At 47.1% G+C, this 21,251-nt stretch overlaps 3 protein-coding genes across 3 annotated transcripts in view; all 3 read left to right on the top strand.

Moving 5' to 3' along the window:
* Man2b2 (mannosidase alpha class 2B member 2) overlaps positions 1 to 886 on the top strand; it is a 24,713-nt gene extending 23,827 nt beyond the window's left edge. Inside the window, exon 19 of the mRNA XM_055624149.1 lies at positions 571 to 886. Coding sequence (XP_055480124.1) covers positions 571 to 656 — 86 coding nt within the window. The 3' untranslated portion in view covers positions 657 to 886. The remainder of the gene's footprint in view (positions 1 to 570) is intronic.
* Positions 887 to 9,425: 8,539 nt separating this feature from the next.
* LOC129689130 (60S ribosomal protein L31-like) lies at positions 9,426 to 9,803 on the top strand. The gene has a single exon (XM_055624297.1). It carries the CDS (start codon positions 9,426 to 9,428, stop codon positions 9,801 to 9,803), a length of 378 nt encoding a protein of 125 aa, XP_055480272.1.
* Positions 9,804 to 14,046: 4,243 nt separating this feature from the next.
* Positions 14,047 to 15,894, top strand: Mrfap1 (Morf4 family associated protein 1). Its single transcript, XM_055624312.1, has 2 exons — positions 14,047 to 14,606; positions 14,857 to 15,894. The coding sequence occupies exon 1, from the start codon at positions 14,219 to 14,221 to the stop codon at positions 14,594 to 14,596; it is 378 nt and encodes a 125-aa protein (XP_055480287.1). The 5' UTR covers positions 14,047 to 14,218; the 3' UTR covers positions 14,597 to 14,606; positions 14,857 to 15,894.
* The last annotated feature ends 5,357 nt before the right edge of the window (positions 15,895 to 21,251 follow it).

Below are 21,251 nucleotides of genomic sequence, written 5' to 3'. Positions count from 1 at the left end.
TGTGTGTGTGTGTCTGTGTGTGTGTGTCTGTGTGTGTGTGTGTGTGTTTGTGTGTGTGTGTGTGTCTGTGTGTGTGTGTCTGTGTCTGTGTATGTCTGCTGTGTGTCTGTGTCTGTGTGTATATGTTTGTGCTTGTGCCTGTTCCTGTGTGCCTGTGTGTGTTCACTAGGGCTCCACACAGGTAGGTGTGTGTGTCTGTGTCTGTGTAGGAGATATTTCAGCCGTGCAGTGAGGCCAATAAAGAGGCTCCTTGCTAAGGCTGGAGCTCAAGCCCCCAGCAGGACTTGACTGGCACTAATGAGGGAAGGGTCAGTTTTTCAGGTGGTCCCCTCAGACCTTAGGTGCTCAGTGCAGCCCCGCAGGGAAATCAGACTGTGGGCAGTACACCATACTTCAGGGTGGCCCTAGGGGAATCTAAATGGTAAAATCCACTTTAGTAGGAGTCCTAGGAGGAGGGGACAGCCAAGGGTCATCAACACAAGGGAGCCATAGCAGACTGCAGAGAGTTGCTGTGCTGTGAGGTGAGTCCAGGAGGAAGAGCCACAAAGACACCCTTCTTGTCCTCCCCAGGCCACACCACCTCCCGACCAGAAGGCTTCACCGTCACTGTGTACCCCAAGGAAATCCGGACTTTCTTCGTTCATTTCCAGCGGTGACATCAATGCAGTTGACCCAAGGGCCATGGAACTGGAAGCCAACCCCCACTTCCACTCCCACCCACCCCCAACAACAACAACAACAACAACAACAAAAAAAAAAAAACAATGAAGAGGGACCCAGAGAGAGAGGATCTAGCTGCTGAGCTCAGAACTGTGTGGCCATGTAGAGATATGAATCTCTCTTATTTTTTTTTTAATAAAAAATTAATGTCTGGGCTCTTTCTCACATTCAAGACAGCCCTCTCCTCTTCTCTCACATGTGTGGCCCTTCCCTCCCCTTTCTTCTTCCTTCCCTCCCTCCCACTCAATTTTTTTAAAAAAAGCATCTATTTTTCAAACATTAATGTGAATGAACTGCAGAAAATTAAAAGACAGCAGGAGGAGGGTCACACGCAGGACAGGGCTCCTAGAAAACCTTCTCCTGTGTGTGAATACGGCATGCCACAGTATGTGCCTAAGATACAGAGTGTGTCTGTCAAGCTTTCCACACATTTACCGATCTAAAACCCCACTTGCGATGACCAAGAATACACGTCACTAACTGTTTTATAGGAAAAAAAAAAAAAAACTGGCCTTAGACTTTCTGCACAGCAAAGGCACGGGACACTGCGCTGGCAGAGTGGGCTAACCTACCCTGCTTAGACACAGGGTACGAGGTGTGACGTTAAAAGTGTCCCCTATCATGTCCACACTGTCAACAGTGCTGCTGAGCGCGAACATACCTGTAACCTTAACATCTGGGAGGTTGACAGGATTGTGAATTCCAGGCTAGTCTGAGCTGCATAGTGAAACTCTGTCTTACAAAATGAAACAGCAGGGCTCGGAATGACAGCTGGCAGAGTATTTTCCCAGTGTCCACAGGCCCTGGGTTCAAGCCCCAGTGCTGCAGCTGTATATGCCTGTAATCCTAGCACTCGGGAAATGGAGGCAGGAGGAGCAGGAGTTGAAGTCATGCTGAGCTACATAACAAGTTCCAGGTAACGCTGCCTCAACATGCTTGCGCGCGCGCACACACACACACACACACGATTGTTATTAACACTAGTGAGTCTTTCATCCCAGCACAGAGGATCTCTGTGAGTTCGAGGCCAGCCTAGTCTACAGAGTGAGTTCTAGGACAGCCAGAGCTGCACACAAAGGAACCCTGTCTCAAAAAAAAGAAAAAGAAAAACACTAGTGAGAAGATGTGTTGCACCACCATAGCGCAGCCAAGAGTGGGGCTTAGGGCTGAATTAGTCGCTCACCTGTGTGAGGCCCTAGGCTCAGCACTGCCATCCCTTCAGAACAGTCAATCCACATCCATCTTTTTCTGTCTTCTGGCGTACTGTCTGCTGTCACTGTACCAAGTGTCGAGTGCATCTGTTCTCTTAATCAGAAACAGATGCTTGGGCCAGGCTGTGGTGGGACACACCTTTAATCCCAGCACTTGGGAGGCAGAGGCAGGTGGATCTCATGAGTTTGAGGCCAGCCTGGTCTAGAGAGTGAGTTCCAGACTTTCAAGACAGCCAGAACTACACTGAGAAGCCTTCTCTCAAAGAAACCAAGAAGGCTTGGACCTGGAGAGATGGCTCAGAGGTTAAGAGCACTGACTGTTCTTCCTAAAGGTCCTGAGTTTAATCCCAGCAACCACATGGTGCCTCATAACCCTCTATAATGAGATCTGGCGCCCACTTCTGGCATGCAGGCAGAAAGCTGTATAAATAATAAATAAGTTTTTTTGAAGGAAAGAAAGAAAAGAAAAGAAAGCAAAGAGGAGGAGGGAATGGAAGGAGGAGAGGAGAGGAAGGAAGGAGAGAAAGAGAGAGCAAAACCAATGCTTGAGTATCAGACAGTCTCCAGCTCCACCTCATGTGTCACCTTGGTACACACACACACACACACACACACACACACACACACACACACACACACCATAAAGCCTGGGCGTTTCAAAGTAGAGTCAACTGCTACAGTGCTATCTGAAAGCAGAGACCCATGGTGATGCTCTAGAACAGTGTACATGCAGAGTGCTGGCAAGGAGCTCTTCCCGGCCCTCCACTGCCTCTCTTCTCCATTCCAGCACCCAGCACAGTGCCCTGTACCTCCACTCTCACAGAAGTCCCTCTTAAGTACTGGAAGGGTGTTCATCCAGAGACCAGGTACATACCTCCAGCAATAGGGCCTGCTCACCCTTCAGTACACGGATGGGATAGGACAGCTGAGCACTGCCAATCTGCAGCCAGGACTCTCCCTCCTGTTGCCCCTGTCACCTAGGGAGCAATAAACACCCTCAGAGGGCAGGTATTGACAACTCTTGTTCCAAAGAGCAACTGTCTTAGAATCATAAGGCCACTAAGCTTGCTGTAGCTTCTGCTGCTCTGTTGATGCCAGTAAAGACAGGTTTCCTGCTGCAAACACAGGAGGGCTGAGCAAACTGCGCACAGTTAACAGGCCGCAGATTAAAAGGGGCTTCTAGGTATGGCCCGGTGGCTCGAGCCATTCTCTCTCTTTTGCCAACCCGGGAAATGCACACACCTATGACACATATGGAGTCTTAACTTGTGTCCACTGATGATTTTGCAAAGTGACCATGGAGGACATTAACACAAAGTGTTCCCTAGCCACACTGGTCACCATGGCAGGTCTCTAAAACCTGGGAAGGAAGATGCTGTAAACCAGGACCTGACTGTTCCTTACAGCTAGTAGGTACAGGGAACAGCAAGGTACCACTCAGTGACACAGGGACATAGCACAGCCACTCTTGTTTCTTGCCTCGTTGACAGCCCCCAAACAGCATTCTACACACCCCTGTCCTAAACCTGTGTGCAAATCACAGTGGGTGTGTCTCATAAGAGGGGGTTGGCCGTCCTCCCCAAATAATGTTTCACTCAAATTTTAACAAACTGACATCTACAAAGTGTGTTCTGTTCCTGCTTCTGCTTTTAAAAGACCTGGCATTTGATGTCTCAAAAACCTGAGTGCTTCAAGAAGCGCCCACCACCACCATCACTGAGTACAGCACCCAGGAGAGCACACATAATACGAAAATGCCCTCCACAAGCAGTGGTGTGTCCATAACCCTCTCCTCAGGTGTCTTCCACCTCTGTATGAGACTCCAGGTGTCATTCGGGATCCATTTCCTGGGGCTGGGGTGTGGCTCTGAGGTGGTAGGCTTGGCCAGTATGTGCCAGGTTTCGACTTCCTTCCCCAACACCAGAAAGAAAGAAGAAAAAAAAAAAAAAAAAGGAAGAAGATAGAAGGAAAGAAAGAGGTAATTTTCAAAAAACATTCTCCCCCATAATTCCTTCTAATGGAGGAAGTCTACAAGTCCTTGCAAAGTGGATATCAACACACTTCCGGGACGCTTCAATACACCTTAGCAACATCTTGACCCCTTGGCTGGTTGGGATTCTCCAGGGCACAGAGCGGATTTCAATTTGCATGAACTTGATTTCCCGTAAGGCCTCCCATCTCGTGGGCACATTGACCACACACCTGCATTTCCAAGGCACACACTGCCACCACCACTCAGAGTGTTGAGATCACATGTGTACCGCCATGCCTGGCTTCTCCCCCGGGAGTTTGAAAGATCTACTATTCTGCTCAATCTTTCTAGTAATCACTTTCTGGGTGTCTGAATTGTTGTCCCATGGGTTCATTTGTTTGTTTGGGGGTCCTTATACTTCGGTATGAAGACTGCAGACAGAAAAGGGGGAGGAACCTGGGAGTTTCCACTGTGTTTAAGGGCAGACACCAGCTGTCTCAGCCAACTGGAGCAACTATAACAAACTACCAGAGGCTAGGCATTTATTTCTTGCAATTCTAGAGGCTTCAAGTTCAAGAGCAAGGTGTCAACAGATACCTGTTTGGGGCTGTTTTGCAGAGTGCTGCCTTCATAATATGTCCTTACATGATAGATAGCAGAGGGCAAGACTGAGTTCTTGTGTCTCTTTTGGTAAGAACATTATTCTTTTCAATCTTCATTTTTTGGTTTTTGATTTTTCAAGACAGCGTTTCTCTGTATAGCCCTGGCTGTCCTGGAACTCTTCTGTAGACCAGGCTGGCCTTGAACTCACAGAGACCTGCTTGCCTCTGCCTCCTGAGGCTGGGTTTAAAGGCATGCACCACTACTGTACAGCTAAGGACATTAAACATACCATGAGGATCTCACACTCAAGACTAAACCTAGGTGTTCGTGCCTCTGAGGGGACCTGTTATCCAAGTAATGGTTAGGATGCCAACAGATGGATTTGAAAAGGGTCACATTTAGTCCAAGGCACCAAATGCCTTCCAACCTTGAAAATGAAGTATCTCAGGCCTGGAGTATCTGCTCTCAAGGCCAGCAGCAGCTTGAGAACCACAGTCATGAAAGCAGCTTCCTCTCAAGTATCCAGGCCCATGCTGTTTCTGGAAGTCACTGAAGGTAGCTCTATGCTCCAAGCTTCTAAGCACAGTGCGTATAGGATCACTCCTCCTGACGGCATCAAGAGCTAACAGAATTTGCCACCTCTCCCTCTGCAGGTCTGGACCCGAACCCCAGGGCTTGGAGTTGCAGTTCTTCTCCACATGGCCTGCCTTGCCACTTCTAGGACAGAGTGTTCTCCCATCTCCAGCTTGCAGAAACAAGGCTCTGCATCTGTAGGTTGTTTACCGCTGAAAATACTGCACCCATGCTTATTGTCCAGGAGCTGCTGCCATGCCCCGAGGCTGCCAGATCAAGTAGACCGAAAAATTGCACCCTCAACATCTTTATTTTCCTTTAAGACAAGGTCTCACTATGTCACCCTGACTGTCCTGGAACTCACTATGTACACCAGGCTGGCCCTGAACTCACAGAGACCTGCCTGCTTCTGCCTCTTGGGTCCTGGGTTTAAAAGCACGTGCTACCACACCGGGCTTTCTGTTTTAAATTTTAATTAATTGTTTTGTGTGCTTGTATATATGTGTGTGTGGTGTATTCCCACGTGAAGGGGGTACACACATCGGTGGGTACATGAAAAGGCCAGAGGAAAATGCCTGGTAACCTGCTCTACTCCCTATAATTCTCCACTTTATTTCTTTGAGACAGGATCTCTCCTGAGCCTGGTGCTGAGCTGGAGGCCAGCAAGCCCCAACAATCCTCCTGCTTCTGCCACCTCTCTCTCTCTCTCTTTCCACCATAATCCTACACACACACACACACACACACACACACACACACACACACACACATATGCAGGCATACATACACGCACCCACACACAGCAGTGGGGTACAGAGGGATAGTGCGAGGCTCAGCAGTTAAGGGTACTTGTTGCCAAGCCTAAAACCTGAGTTTGATTCTTCAGACCCATGTGTGGAAGGAACGAATGAACTGACTCCTGTAAGTTACCCTCTACCTTCCATGAACCCACAAGAACAAGGGCACCTCCTCCCCACCCTACTCTGCACAAAATAAATGCAAAAAAAAAAAAAATACAAACAGAAAACAAAGCGGTGCCCAAGCGACACATGATGAACACTGCATGCGTGTTATGCCCTGCTGGTGAAACAGCAAGTCATTTGGTCCTGACCAGTGGTGTGTGTGTGTGTGTGTGTGTGTGTGTGTGTGTGTGTGCGTGTGTCCAATTGTCTAAGTGTAAAGAGCGGAGGTCTACATAGGTGTCTTTTTCTATTCCTCTCCACCTTATTCTTCTGGGGACAGGGCTTTTCCCTGACCCTCTGATGCTGGACCTCTCTGGAGCTCTCCAGCTCTGGAGCTAGACTTGCTGGCCAGAAAGCTTGGGAATCTACCTGTTTACACACACACACACACACACACACACACACACACACACACACACACACAAAGTACTGGGGTTACAGACATGAGCCACTGCACCCTCTTCACCACATGAATAATGAGGGTCTGCACTTGGCATTAGTATTTAGGCAGCCTGTTTCTGGGTTGCCTAGCAACCTATGATGTCATCTTGTGTCACCTGACAGATAGCCACACCTTGGCAGGTGTGGTTACATTGCTTCTTAAAAGGACCAACCGGCCACTTTGTCTCTCTCTTGCCCTCTCCCCTTTCTCTGTTGGGGTGCCCCTCTTTCTTCCCCCTATTATGTCTTGCTCTCTCCTTCTCTCTCTTCATCTCCATCCAATAAACCTCTTTCATTTAAAATTTGTGCACATCATCATTTTATTTGGTCCTCATATTGGTGCTTTTGGCCAAGAAGGGCTCTCCTGGTAGCACCTGGTCTGGTCATGCCAGGACCCCTTTAATCGGACCCTGATGCCCGCAACAGATTTTTTTTTTCTATTCTATCTATCCCTAACCACCACTCAACCACCTAAGCCTTAAAACCTACACTTTCTTTCAACTTCCCTGCCTTTACCGCACACACCTGGCCCTCTACTCAAAGCTGCTTGGACTCGGCAACCTGCCAGGTGCTCCAAACACTGAGGGCATGGCAGATACTCACGCTGCACCAAAATTGGCTTGGGGAAATTAAAATGCGCGTACCAGATGCTGAAACTGCCTCTTTGTACACAGACACAGCCTGTTTCTAAACTATTGCTATTAGGTAAGCAATTGCTACATCTGAGCAGGGGTTTTAGGTCCTCTCTGTGCACACACAGATAGATGGCTTTAGATTGTACGCTGCCTCAGGCTCCACAGGCGAGATTTTAGATCTCCCTCGGAATGCCTGCCTCGAGAGGCTGGCTTGCAGAGGATGGTTTTCAGTTGCACAGACTCCCGATCAGCCATGCCACGCACATGCTGAGAGTTTCAAACCAGGCCGAGACAGCCATTCCACCAGCAAGCACCTGGTCTCATTATGCCACTATGGCCAAATACTGCACATGGCTAGCTGCCATGTTGGTTTTGGGATAAGGAGGGTGGAACCAGGGTTTTGCTGCCATCTCCACTAAGGGCAAGCACATGGTTCACTGTCATCTTAACTTAGGGCAGTTAAGAACAGTCACAAGATTGGTTGCCATGTTGGTTATCAAACAAACAAAAATTCTGTGGTTTCCCTCACTGCCAGCTGCTTTTACTACTTTGTTTCTTTCCCACTGTTTTCAGAGTTGCTAAATTACAGTCTCTTATAGGCCCTAAAAGGCCACTGTTCCCCTTCCTACCTCCATTCTAAAGCTGCCTATCTGCCCCTATCCTTTCCTGTGCATGAGAATCCCTCTATGAGAACTCGGCCTTACTGCTGATTAAGCCCTGGTACCAGGCACTGAGGTTCTCAGGCTTAGCTGGGCTAAGCCCATGACCTGGTTTGGTTGATGAACCACTAGCTGCTTGGTCCATTCCCATTTCCCCTTTCTCATTCACAGGAATGGTTTCCCCATATTCTCTCCTCTTAGGGAAACCTCTGGCTTCTATGTCTATATTTGCCCTACTCAAATGTTTAATATCCAGTAATATCCAATAACACTAAAAGCAATCCGTGAAGTAAAAAAAAACAATTCCCGTCAAGTAAAAAAAAAAAATTCCTATTTCTCTTTTCTTAAAGTCTAGTTTGTTTTGTAAGACTCGGGGGAGTCCTACGTTACCAGGGAGGCCCCCAGTGAGATACAGAGACCACTCGGCATTAGTATTTAGGCAGCCTGTTTCTGGGTTGCCTAGCAACCTATGATGTCATCTTGTGTCACCTGACAGATAGCCACACCTTGGCAGGTGTGGTTACATTGCTTCTTAAAAGGACCAACCAATTGGTTGGTTGACCAACCAATCAACCAACCTGATTGATGCAAACAGCAAGAGGTTTATTGAAACCAACACATTGGGGTCATCCTGCACCGCAAGGGAAGGCGACCCCGGGAACAAAAGTTTTAGGTTTTTAAGGGCAACTTTGGAAATAGCAACAGGGCAGTTTTTCATTGGTGGATATTTAGGGTCTAGCTTCGTGCTTGGGACTTTCTAGTTGGGAGGGTGGCCAGTGTGCTCAGGGTCAAGCTGCCCACGTTGCAGTTTCTCCAAGGACTGCCTGCCCCCATCTGTGTCCTTGAGGCCTTCTCCTGCAATGGTCTATGCAGATGTTTTGCCTGCATCTATTTCCTTGGGGTTTTTGGGTTTGAGTCCCCCAGGGGGGGCAGTGGGAAGAGGTTGTACTCTGCACTTGGCAATTAGTGGAAAGTTCCCAGTTTTCCCAGGTTTCTTGGTTGTCCTCAAGCTAGGTCCCTTCAGTTTCTCTCAGCCTGCTATCTCACTAAATATCCTCTCTGGTTTCCTTTTTATAGTATTGAAAAAAAATCATAAAATTAAACTGTAAACCTTAAGGTGATCATGTGGTATGAACAATTTTAATCATAATTAATTCTCGTTTTTTGTTCTCTCCTTTTAGATTAGGACAGCAGCAAGCCTCATTTTAAATTAATATGGATTTTTATAAAAATTCAAAGTTATATTTTATAATATATATGATTCAACCCTGGCTCAAAATAATTTTTATATAATGCTAAAATTTCAAAATTATAAAAGTCTATTCAAATTAAGTTAATTTAAAATATACGTCTAACTACCTATGTCTTTATCAATTCCTAAATTAATAAATGCTGTTTCTTCTGCCATGAGCTGCCTATGATCCAGATTCTCCACTATGCTTTCTGGCTAATAAGTTGGCTATAATAAATTCAAATGTAATTTTAAAATTGCTTTATGTTATTCTACTATATTGTTGGCTTTAAAACTCTTAACTCAGGGGTTAATATGTACAAGTTTTTACCAATACTCTAAATTAAGATCTATTAATTTTAGAGGCATTTATTTACATTAACACTTGATCATTGCCTTCCAACTTGGCTCTGGCAGAATGGCTCCCGCAAAGAAGGGTGGCGAGAAGATGAGTCCCTGCTCTGCCATCCAGGAGGTGGTGACCAGGAAGTACACCATCAGCATCCACAAGCGAATGCATGGAGTGGGTTTCAAGAAGCATGTTCCCTGGGAGCTCAAAGAAATTTGGAAGTTTGCCATGAAGGAGATGGGGACTCCAGATGTGTGCATAGATAAAAGGCTCAAAAAAGCTGTCTGGGCCAAAGAAATAAGGAATGTTCCATATTACATCCGAGTTCGTTTGTCCAGAAAACGTAATGAACATGAGGATTCAACAAACAAGCTCTACACGTTGGTAACTTATGTGCCGGTAACCACATTCAAAAATCTACAGATGGTCAATGTGAATGAGAACTAACCTACTGAATGTCAAATAAAGTTGCAGAACTGCGAGGAAAAAAAAACTTGATCATTGGGCTATATCTTCACTATCAAAAGGTTAAAATATGCTTGGTCTTGTTTTCTAAAAATGGTATTATTATTAATCTATAATATAGTCTTAGATGTTTATAAGCTATGAACTTTTCATATACTAAATCATACAGAAAACTGTCATGCTCTCACTTTAATGGATTATATTTATGACTTTTAAGGCTCCAACTTAACAGGGTCAAAACCTAAAGTCCTAATATTTGATGGTTAACAAATGCAAGTTAATAGTCAGTCATCTCATAGGTTATCAAGTCCTCTAACATGTCCAAACACATATAGTCCTACAGATGCAAACATGGTCTCACTGCTGTCTTTAATAAATAGCTAAGGATGGTCCTTGAGTAACGATGCAGCAGTTAAAAATAATAAGAGAAGAGCCTTCCCCACAGGTTCATCTATAGCAAAAAAAACTATGGTCCAGACCTTAGCTGCTGCTCTGAGGCTGTTGGCATTCCCTCACCAAAAACAAGAAGTCTGCAATGTCCTATCCTGCCAGGGTATAGCCAAAAGTCATTTCCACCAGGTGACTGTTTCAAATGCAGCCAAAGGGGACACTGGTCCCGCAGCTGCCTCAACAAGCCATGACTACCTGCTGGCAGACTGGCCTCTGGAAGTTGAAATGCTCCCATGCAGGCTTGTTTTCTGTGCCCAGCCATGAAGGCTCAACAAGCACAAGAGCCATAGACATTTCCAGCCTTTGAGCTCCTTGGCCTGGCAGGGGACAAATGGCTCCTTGATTCAGCGACCTCCACCACCCTCACCAAGCCCAGGGTAACATTGAAGGTCTATTTTGGCCTCACACTGGGGTCCCAGGGACATATTGTCAACTTCTGCCTTGGGAGATCTCAGATGCCTTCTCAGTTCTCTTCATATGCAGGAGACCAGGCTGTCTCCTTTCCTTGCTACTTGATTGCTGCATGCCTACATCCAACTCCAGCTGATTGGTGAGTCTTCCCTTCAGGTTGGTATCAATTCCTGGCTATTGATTGCTACATTCATACACCCAACATCAGCTATTTGGTGAGTCTTCCCTTCTGGTTGGTGCAAATGCTTCCTACCAAATGCTCTTGCCAACCTACATCCAAATCCTTCATCTAGGACCTCCTTCTCCCTTGGGTAAGACTTTCCCTCTACCGCCATGGTTTCTCTCCCTCCCCCTCTCACTCGTCTACGAAAATCCTACCTAGGTAAACTGTGTCTGCTACGGGCAACTGTGCCCTTGGTCTCTGGCCAACAGTGATGAGCTGTTGTAACAGAATGCACCAATCTACTCTACTGAGTCAAACCCTGCTCTTGGGATGCTTTGAGAGATCACTGACTCCTACCTGCCCAATTGGAATAGTCCATTCTTCCATTCCTCCAGATTATACTCTGGGATGTCTTCTGGAGAATTTCAGATTTCTACACCTACTGCCTGCTTTAAGGTCCTCTAATCTTACACACCTCTGTAACCAAACTTGGCCTCAATTTCCTTAGATGACAGATCAAAGGAAAGCCTTTTTAATTACTGCCAGGGATTGGGTAAATGGAGGTTCCCTCGGGTAAATGGAGGTTCCCATGTTCAAGTCTCTTCTTCTGTCTTGGTTTGCTCTCTCAAAAGTTTTAAATGTACACCTAAAGAATTTCTCTCTATAACCTACTTGTCTTCTGCCTGTAAATATGTTCCAGTATCCTGTCAGACCCAGGTATTTCTTATATCCACAACATTGCCAAAGCAGCTACCACAAGTTCCAGTCTGACCTCACAGACTTCCATCAAGCTGGACCTGCACTTTTCCTCCCAGCCATGGATGTTCTCATAGACTCTGGGCAGCATCAAAACAGCCTGTTCTTCCTGGACTTGGCCAGCATTTCAGCCTTTTGACCTCCCAATAGTGCCCCAGTAGCCAGAAGAGAATCTACACCCATTATTCACTTATTATTAACAAAAGGCTGGAATGGTGTGTTTCAGGCCCAGGACAAGCAGCTGCAAGTTCTCCCAGCATTCCTCCGTCCCTACCTGCTGCCTTGTGTAGTTGGCAACTCTCTACTGACAACCCTCTACCCTGAACTTTCCAGGGCAGGGGCTTCCCCTCTTCCTCTTGACCATGTAATCTGGACATTTTGTTGCTATTTTTTTTTCTCTCTCTCACCCCCTTGCATGGCAACCAAGAGCTGCTTCCAATGAACCTTCATTTATACACTTTAACTTAACTTACATGAGAAGCAGCCCAAGCTCCTCATTTTTTTAATTATAGAAAAAGGGAGGAATGTTAGTATTTAGGCAGCCTGCTTCTGGGTTGCCTAGCAACCTGTGATGTCATCATGTGTCCTTTGCCAGATAGCCACACCTGGCAGGTGTGGTTAGGTTGCTCCTTAAAAAGACCAACCCGCCACTTTGTCTCTCTCTTGCCCTCTCCTCTCTTGCCCTCTCCCCTTCCTCTGTTGGGGCTCCCTCCTCTCTTCCCCCTATTATGTCTTGTTCTCTCCTTCTCTCTCTTCATCTCCAACCAATAAACCTCTTTCATATAAAATCTGTGCATAACATCATTTTATTTGGTCCTAACACTTGGATCTTCACATTTGTACAGCAAGCTCCCCAGCCTGTCCCATCCCCTTTCACATCATTTTTCACAGGGCTTTCAGGTTCCCAGTAAAAGTGAGTGGAATGCACAGAGTTCCCACATGGGCCCCGACTTCCTCCACCAACAATCCTACACCAGTGAAGCCTTGTTAGCACTGGTGAGCCCACAGCACGCAGCACTATCAGCAGTCTGTGCTTCTGTTAGGGTTCACAATCGGTGCTGGAAACTGTGCATCACACCAATGTGGGATGACATGCATGCACCACTTCTGCGTCTCTCAGAGCACCTTCACTGCCCTAAAAAGCCTCCATTCTCTTGTTGCACAGTGGAAGTTGTCTTGGCAATAGAGATCACATTCACACCAGTCAGAGAGAGAGAGAGACTTTCCCAGGATCCATGCTGACCAGCCTATCCCCATATCAGGTTCTGCTCTCCTAACTATCACAGGTGTACAACAGAATCTCTTTGCTCTTCCAAGCCATTAACTCCTTTCATTTTTCAAATGGCCTGTCTTCCTCTGGTGTCAAGAAAACCTAAAGGCTGGATTTTTTTTTTTTTTAAGTAAAAGCTACTGAGTGTAAAGACTCTAAGAGCACAGTTAAAAAGATATGCACTTTATATATGCTTATGTTTGATATTTACACTGGTTTCATGACTCATGGCTAGAAAATTAGCCAGATACATAGTAGTTCAGCTTCTTGAGAAAGTGCTGTCTGGTTATTAGACTAAGAATTCTGCATCTTTCCATAAACTTCAATGTTCAAAGTGACTGTTAAGCAAACTTAGTTGTGTGCACCAACTTCTGTCTTTTCCACACTAACTGATCACCAAAGTGAACTTTGCTCAGATGGGGCCTCAGAACCCAGCAGACAGAAGTTTCACCTCAGGACGCCAAGAGCTCTGTCTGGTAAAAAAAAAAAAAAAAAACAGGCACTTCTGTCAAGGTAAGACAATTACGCCTTAAACTAGCTGAGCGCTGGCTAAAGAAGATGGTCTATGAGCAGGAAGACTGCCCTCACTATAGATTCCCTAGATTCCTCCTTCCCCACTTTAGGAAAGCTGTTCTTTGTTGTTGCTGTTTTTATTTTGTCTTGAAATAAGGTTTCTCTGTGTAGCCCTGGCTGTACTGGAACTCACTATACAGGCCAGGTTGACCTGGAACTCAAGAGATTTGCCTGCCTCTCTGCCTCATGGGTTGCTGTGATTAAACTCGTGAGCCACCACGTTGGGCTTCCTTCCTTCCTTCCTTCCTTCATTTGTTTACTTATTTATTTAGTAAACTTATCAGGCGTGCAATCCGGGAAGCCAAGGCAAGAGGTTTGCTGAGAGTTTAAGACCAGTTTAAGCCATACAATTGAGTTCCAGGGCAGCCTTGGCTACAGCGTGAGATCCTGTTTCAAAAAGTAAATAAATAAATCAGAATAAGATACAGCGAAGACTTGGCAACATCTCGAACAGCTCCTAGAGTTTTGCAGGGATGGAGATCTGATGCTTGCGCGCGGCCGCGGAGTCGCTCTCCCCGCCCCTTCATAGACGTGCGCGCGCCCGCACCTCGCAGCGCGACCGTAAAGAGGGGCGCGGTGGTGTCGTGAAAGGGGTCGCAAGGCCCGGAGCGCTGGTTGACGGTTGGGGACTCCATTTTGTTAGCCGCTCGTCTGCTCGGCAGTCACTCGTCTCCGTGGCTTCTCCGAGGTGGAAAGTTGAACAGCGGCGGAAGTTTTGAGGACTCGGCCCGAGCCTTGTCACTGAGTGTCCCGCGGACGAGCAAAGCGACGGAGATGCGGCCCCTGGACGCGGTGGAGCTGGCGGAGCCCGAGGAGGTGGAGGTGCTGGAGCCCGAGGAGGACTTCGAGCAGTTTCTGCTGCCCGTCATCCACGAGATGCGCGAGGACATCGCGTCGCTGACGCGCGAGCGCGGGCGCGCGCCCGCGCGCAACCGGGGCAAGCTGTGGGAGATGGACAATATGCTGATCCAGATCAAGACTCAGGTGGAGGCCTCTGAGGAGAGCGCCCTCAACCACCTGCAGGGCGCGGGCGGCGCCGATCCCCGCGGCCCCAGGGCAGAGAAGGCCGAGGAGAAGGCGCAGGAGATGGCGAAGATGGCCGAGATGCTGGTGCAGCTGGTGCGGCGGATAGAGAAGAGCGAGTCGTCGTGAGCGGGCCGCGGTAAGGGCGGGAGCCTGGCGGGGCGTGGGCGACTGTGGGGAGGAGGCTGGCTTCACGCCTCGGGAGTAAACTAGGCCCCTTGGGGAAGGGCTATAGCAAATTGTCGGTAGGGAGACCGTGGAAGATTCCGGATTGTGCTGGAAGGTATGAGCCCCTGAGTGAGGAGGCCTCCAAGACAGGCCAGGGGTTCGCTGTGCTGGCCGGCGGGATTAACCTGTCGGTGATGAATCTTTCCCGCCCTTGCTTTTAGGTTTCCAGCCAATGGATTCTGATCGAGTGATGGCGATTGGCTGACATGACACCCTGGAAAAGCTGAAACCAGAGAGCCTTTTGTTTTCTTTCTTTCTTTCTTTCTTTTTTTCTTTTCCCTCAGTCTTCACTCTGTTCTCACTGACACTACGTTTCTGCTACAATCTACGGTTGACGACCTCGATATGAGTTTTTGATTATTCAGTGGTTCCTTTTTTTTGTTGTTTGTTTGGGGGGAAATAACTTTGATTTGGAAAATGCGCTCACAACGGGAATTAGGGCCTAGATTGTAAGCCCTTGTGGCAGTCGAATGACGTTTGTTCCTGGGCTTTGGTTGTTGTTTCTGAATTTTGAGGTGCTTTGCTCTTTCTTGGGTGACCTGATAGCTCCCCGGAACTTTGGGTCCCTTTGAAACTTGAGACTCCGAGTTGGAGCTCACCAGCTCTGGAAGTTCTGAAGGAGCTGCGTTCATTCTAGAAGATGACTCCATGCAGCAATGGCAGAAGAAGGGACCGTACTTCATCTGGGACTGCTGATGATGGGCCTTACATGGCGAGGACTGATGACCTGGGAGAAGGGTCGGAGGATAGTATTGTTTCTATTGGGTGACTTTAATTTCTGTGTGAGACCAAAGGAGGAGAGATGTATTTTGTGCAAAAGTTAAATTTTATGTGCTACACTATCTATTGTAACCTGTCTGGTGAGTTTGTTTGGACAGCCTAACTCGTTTCTAAATGAAATGGAACCCAGAATGGGAGGTGAGGTCTTGTTAGTCTGTACAAGTTGGTATTAAATTTGAGGAGATCTTGGGCATAAAATGAAAGATCCTTGACAATGCCCTTTGTGGACTGAGGAGGAAAACCCTGCAATTGTCTGCAATGGATCCGAGACTTCGAGGAAGAGGCATCTTCAAGGTTCATATGTAGTCAAGCTATAAATGTATCAAGTAGCAGACCTGATAAAGCTTTTGAGGTCAAAACCCCTACCATGTTTGAAAAACAATCTTACATGTTAATAAAAGTATTCGTTTGCTTGAAAAGATTATAAACCCAGAAAGTTATTAAGAAACATTAAGTGGAGTCTTTCTTTGGTGTCCTGTGCTTAGTTGGAATGAATGTCCTACAACTTTGGGGGCTCTGGTTAAGCAGACAGAAGGCTGTTTCAGCTTACCTCACAGAGAACAGGAGATTCTTAGTTCCTAATAAGAATCTTGCATCAGGCCATAGTTTGAGCTTCTTCAGTCTTTCAACTGGATATAGTTCTTTACCAGTCTTCACAGAGACTATGTGTTGACATATTGTAGCACATATACAGCATCTACAATGTAGCAGCTCCCTTCAGAAGAGAAGGGCTGGGTCCCCAGCTGCTGGGATTGACCCTCTAATGGGAAGTACCCCAACGAAAGAAGACCTTGGCCCTTTACCCTCTTTCCTGAGTGGCCCAAGTCAGTAGGGCCCCTGCTTTTTAAGGACATCACAGACAGAATTCCTGTGCCCATTGGGGCTAAGGGCAGATGCTGGCATAAGCTCCATTAAGGTGGCCATTGTAAATGTTTTCTCCTTTACTGGCTTGCAAGAAGGACTGCTCATCCTATCAGAGACTGTTTTTACCTATGAGTACATCCCTACCCCTGCCCAGAGTCCTTGCCAAGTACATTATCTCCCACCGGTTCCCTTTGTTCTACCTTCTTAAGGACTCCAAGGCAACATGAAGCCCAAATTCAAGCAGAGCCCCTGGCCACCCTCTTCTTTCCTGAGAACAAATAAGCCTGTAGCAGTGAGGTTTCCACTGTCATCTAACAATCAGTAGGGTTAGTCATCCCATTCATACCCTAGCAGGGTAAACCAGACAGGATTTGCTTGCTTGAGTCACTGCCCCAAATATGTGCAACTTTACCAAGACACACACAGTATCCTATAGGCCCCTGTTCCTTTCTCCTTTCAAACTAATTCATGGTTAACAATTTTTTTCCATATTCATTGTTTCTTCAAAGCAGTTTTCTCTAACAGCTCTTCCAGCTAAGGCCCTACTGCCCAGGTAGTTATCACCCCAATGATGATAGACTCCAGCAGCATTCGGCCACTACCTGTGCAGAGGACGGCACTGCCAGATCCATTAGGGCTGCCTTCAGCCAGGAGTTAAAAAGAAAGCTAGGAGTAGGGAAGGAAAATACAACATTGAACCGTGAAGTACAAACAGATACATGAGGAAATGAGCAGAGAAAAGTAGCTGCTGAGGTGAACTGAAGATAGGATTGCAGCAATCACCCAGTGCCCCAGGGCACTGGAATGCAAAGCCCTGGGGAGTGCAAAAGCTGCCGTCTCTGCTGAGGCCAGATGTTCAACAGCTGGCCATGTGAGCATACTGCTCACCTAGAATATCTTTGGGACTTAGAGTGAGGGGGTGGTCATGAATCAGGTGCCAAAGTCTGCGGTGGGCAATAGGAATGCTGTGGCAAGTAGTTGGGGTGCAGAGAGGACAGGGCAGTGAATAGCCAGGAAGTGCTCCAAGAGAGAACTGTATGGATGGGAGGAGGGCAGGGAATGGGTGTACTTTAACCAAACTCCCGGTTGATGTTTGTTTGAAGGACATGGAGATAAGAGTTGCTGTCCTTTCATTTGCCTGGGACCTTGGGCCCAAATGGCACTGTGCTCTTGGAACCAACCAGCAAAGTGAAGTGGTGTAGAAGGTGGGGCTGATCCAAGTCAGGCTGTGCTAGCCAACGCTCACCCAACCCCATTGACCTAAGGGGTTTAGGGATGGGTGGGATGAGGACTGTCATCAGCAGCTTGACATAAGAATAGCATTTTTTATAGGCTGAGCTCAGCCCAACAGTGGTGATGGATATGGTAAATTTAGTTCTGAATTTAGCTCATTGGGTGACAACCAGTATGGATGAGTCAAAATTGTCACTCAACCAAGCATTCTGTTGATAGTGGCTCTGTCCCTTCAGGCCTCACATTGACAATGGCAGAGAACTCTTCCTACCATACCCTTACAGATAAGTGATGGGAAAGTGGAAGCTGCCTGGGGAGATGGCCCTAGACCCATGGTTTTCCTCCCCAGGCAAAGCCCAGAGTAGTGTCACCTTCCTGCGAAAGTGTAAGTGTAGCTTCTCCCACGTGGACACCATTGACTTGAGGGGACAGTGTAGAGTGGGGCAGAAACAAATAGTCTTGCCTGGGTGGCCAGCTGGGGTGGCACAGGAGCAGACAGGAGGCACTTGCAAGCTAGGCCACTAAAGCCTATGGTTGTTCTACCCCTGAAGACAGTTCTGAGGCCTGGCTCCAGCAGGAAGCAGGCTTCAAAAGCAGCAAAACTTCAAGGGGGCACTTTCTAGAGGGGCTTATATGAGGAGTAGTCAGAAGCAGAGCAGAGAGCCCACCTGGGAGACACTGCTTTCTGCCGAACCTTTGGTGGTGTCTCTGGACTGAGGATACTATGGGCTTCCTCTTTCACGATGTTGGAGTGGAAGAGTGCTGTTGGCCTTGCGAAACACTCTATCAGAGCATGCAGCGCTCTGCTTAGAGAGCTCGCCAGGCAACAGTTTCTCTAGGGGAAGGATTCATGAGATCAGAAAAACAGGAGCTCCGGGTGACATGTCAGTCCTCGATGCTCTATCTGTTAGAGACACGTGTAGCCAACACTCCAGCAGAGGCAGGGAGAGGAGTGGTGAAGACCCATTGACATGGCTTTAAGACTGCCACAGCCGGGGCTGGAAAGAAGCCTCAGCAATTAAGGATATCTAAACTATCGTAGACCCAAATAAGCGGAGTTGCCAACATTAGCAATAGTTTCTGGGTTTGGAGAGGCCAAATTGGTACATTAAAATGTGAAGCACTTCTATTCTAAGCACTTTTAAGCAGAGGCAAAGGCGAGTACAGAGTATGGTTGGAACCAACAAATTAGTGGAACGTTTGTTTCCTCACAATGTGATAACAAACTGCTGCAAACTTGCTTGTTTAAAACAACACAAGTTCTCAGTTCTGGAGGCAGACCTGAGATCAAGTGTGGCAGGACCACACCCTCTGAGTGATACAGAGAAGTTTCCTGTCCCTCTCCTCATCCCAGCACTGGCAGTCCTTGGCATCCCTTTTGTTAAGTCATCCGTTCTGTCTGCCTTCCTCGTCAATCACTGCCTTCACATTGCCTCAAAGAAGGACACCAGTCATCAGATTTAAGGCCCACCATATCCCAGTACCTCAACTGATTGAGTTGCAAAGACCCTATTTTCAAAAAGGTCACATCTTAAGCTTTGAGTAAACATGAATTTTGGAGGGCACTCCAGCAAAAACAGTAACTAGGGATTTTTTTGAAGATTTATTTGTTTTTATGTTTGTGCATGTATGTTTTTCTGTGACTATGTCTAAGCACACTTCTGTACCTACAGAGCTCACAGCAGGTATTGGATCCCCTAGATCTGGAGTTTCAGGAGGCTGTGAGCTGCCCAGTGTGGATGCTGGGTACCACATCAGGTCATATGCAAGAGAAGTGCTCTTAACTGCCAACCTATCCCTTCAGTCTGGAAATTGTTACACAGGTACAATTTTGCTTTTGAGACGCCGAGCCTCACTATGATGCCCTGGCTGACCTAAACCTCCATATGTAGACCAGGCTGGCCTCAAATTCAGATCTGCCTGCCTCTTGAGTTTTATTAAAGGTGTATGCCACCATGCCCAGCTGCAATTATAGTATGTAAGAAGTTTGCATAGAGTCATATCAAAATGCATTTTCAAGCAAGAATTGGCTTTGCAATTTTCCAAATGGATCCAGTGAGTCAATAGAGCCAATAAAAAAGCTCTTCAGAAATTTCAGGACATTGGCTGGGGATGCAGCTTAGTTGGCAGAGTGATTATCTAGGGCACATGAAACCTGCGTCCCACCCCCAGCACCTAGAAGCTACTCAAGAGATAGAAGCAGGAGGGTCAGAAATTCAAGGTCATTCTTAGCAACGTATTCAAGTCCTCAGCCAGCCTAGGACACATGAGACTCTGTTTAAAAAAAAAAAAAAAAAAAAAGACCTGGGTGATGATTTAGTCATGTAAGGGTGGACACTGGAGTTGGGCTCCCCAGAATTCTTGTAAATGTCATGAGGGTATGGTGGCCTGCCTGTAATTCCGGTGCATGGACAGCAAAGACAGGGATCCCTAGAGCAAGCTGGCTAGCTGTACTAGCCTTATCAGAGAACTATGCGTTCAACTGGCAGACCTTGTTTCAGTGAATACAACGGAGAGCGAAGGATGAAGACTGATGTCAGCCTTGGGCACATACCCAGAGGCACATGTAAAGAAAGAAAAGAGAGTTAGAAGAAACCCATGGACTTTAGGATATCTCTTTTCACTCCCATGAGGGTCTGCTCGTGCTGGCTAGTAGGTATTTTGAGTCTTTCAAAGGGGAAAGAGAAAGACTGGTCATGTCTGGGTTAAGTTAACCACGTGTTACATTTGGACAAAATATTTCTCAGTGGTCCGCACATCTATGTGCAGAGCTGATCAGGATCTTATCCAAAGACTAAGAAAGGAAAGGAGGACAGAAACAGCCTGACAATAGAGAGGCAGACGTCACCCACCCTAGTCATCGCTAATGCTTGTGGCCAAGCGAAGAGTCAGAGCTGGGAGCAGAAACAGGGTGACTGGTATAGCCTTTACCTCAGCTACACAGCAGAGATGCTGTCTGCAGCAGGGCTGGGAGGAGACTCACTATGCTGTCCAGTCCACTGTGCTGTCCAGCCACGTGACCTCCAACACCAACTAAGAGCCAGTGAAGCATGAGGGATGATTTGGAGATTTTCCTGGGTAAGGCAGCTTGTCGTATTGGTCAGTGTGGTATTGAGCCAGTGATAGTGGCCAGCAGAGCAGAGTGAGTGCCTAAGGGGGCGAACATGGAGATGACTGTGAGAGGCGACACTGTGGTTGAGAGGCACGGGTACAAGGCCAGTGTGCAAAGCGGGAAAGCTGGTCACACACACAGGGGAAGCTGCATTTGGATTCCTCCTCAGACATGCTGGAGTCACTTCCAGATGGCCAGGAAGAAGGAAGCAGTAAATATTTTTGAGAACAGAAAGGGAAATTTTTGTCATCTCAGGACAGGGAAGAATGTCTTCAAACAAAAAGGAGGAAGCATAAAAGAAAAGCTTGACATTTGTCTTCTTCAGAAGTAAAAAAAAAAAAAAAAAAAAAAAAGTACTCATAAGTGTTTATAGCAACAGTTTTCATAACAACCCGAGGATGGAAACAACCCAGATGGCAGTCAGCGGGTGAGCGGATTTACACACACATCTCGGAAGCAGACAGCACCCAGCTCCAGAAAGGAATGAAGGCGCTCATACTCAACATGACCAGATGAACCTTACGAGCACACTGAGCAAAGATAAAGCAGCCAGACAGAAGGCCGCAC

This window comes from Psammomys obesus, unplaced genomic scaffold, assembly GCF_907164565.1.
Source record: "Psammomys obesus unplaced genomic scaffold, mPsaObe1.curated_primary_1811, whole genome shotgun sequence".
Taxonomy (NCBI): Eukaryota; Metazoa; Chordata; class Mammalia; order Rodentia; family Muridae; genus Psammomys; species Psammomys obesus.
The sequence above is the reverse complement of the archived record's forward strand: the minus strand, read 5'-3'. Positions and strand labels throughout refer to the sequence as shown.

Coding starts and splice junctions, on each gene's coding strand:
- LOC129689130 (XM_055624297.1), top strand. CDS start 9,426: ATGGCTCCCGCAAAGAAGGGTGGCGAGAAGATGAGTCCCTGCTCTGCC.
- Mrfap1 (XM_055624312.1), top strand. CDS start 14,219: ATGCGGCCCCTGGACGCGGTGGAGCTGGCGGAGCCCGAGGAGGTGGAG.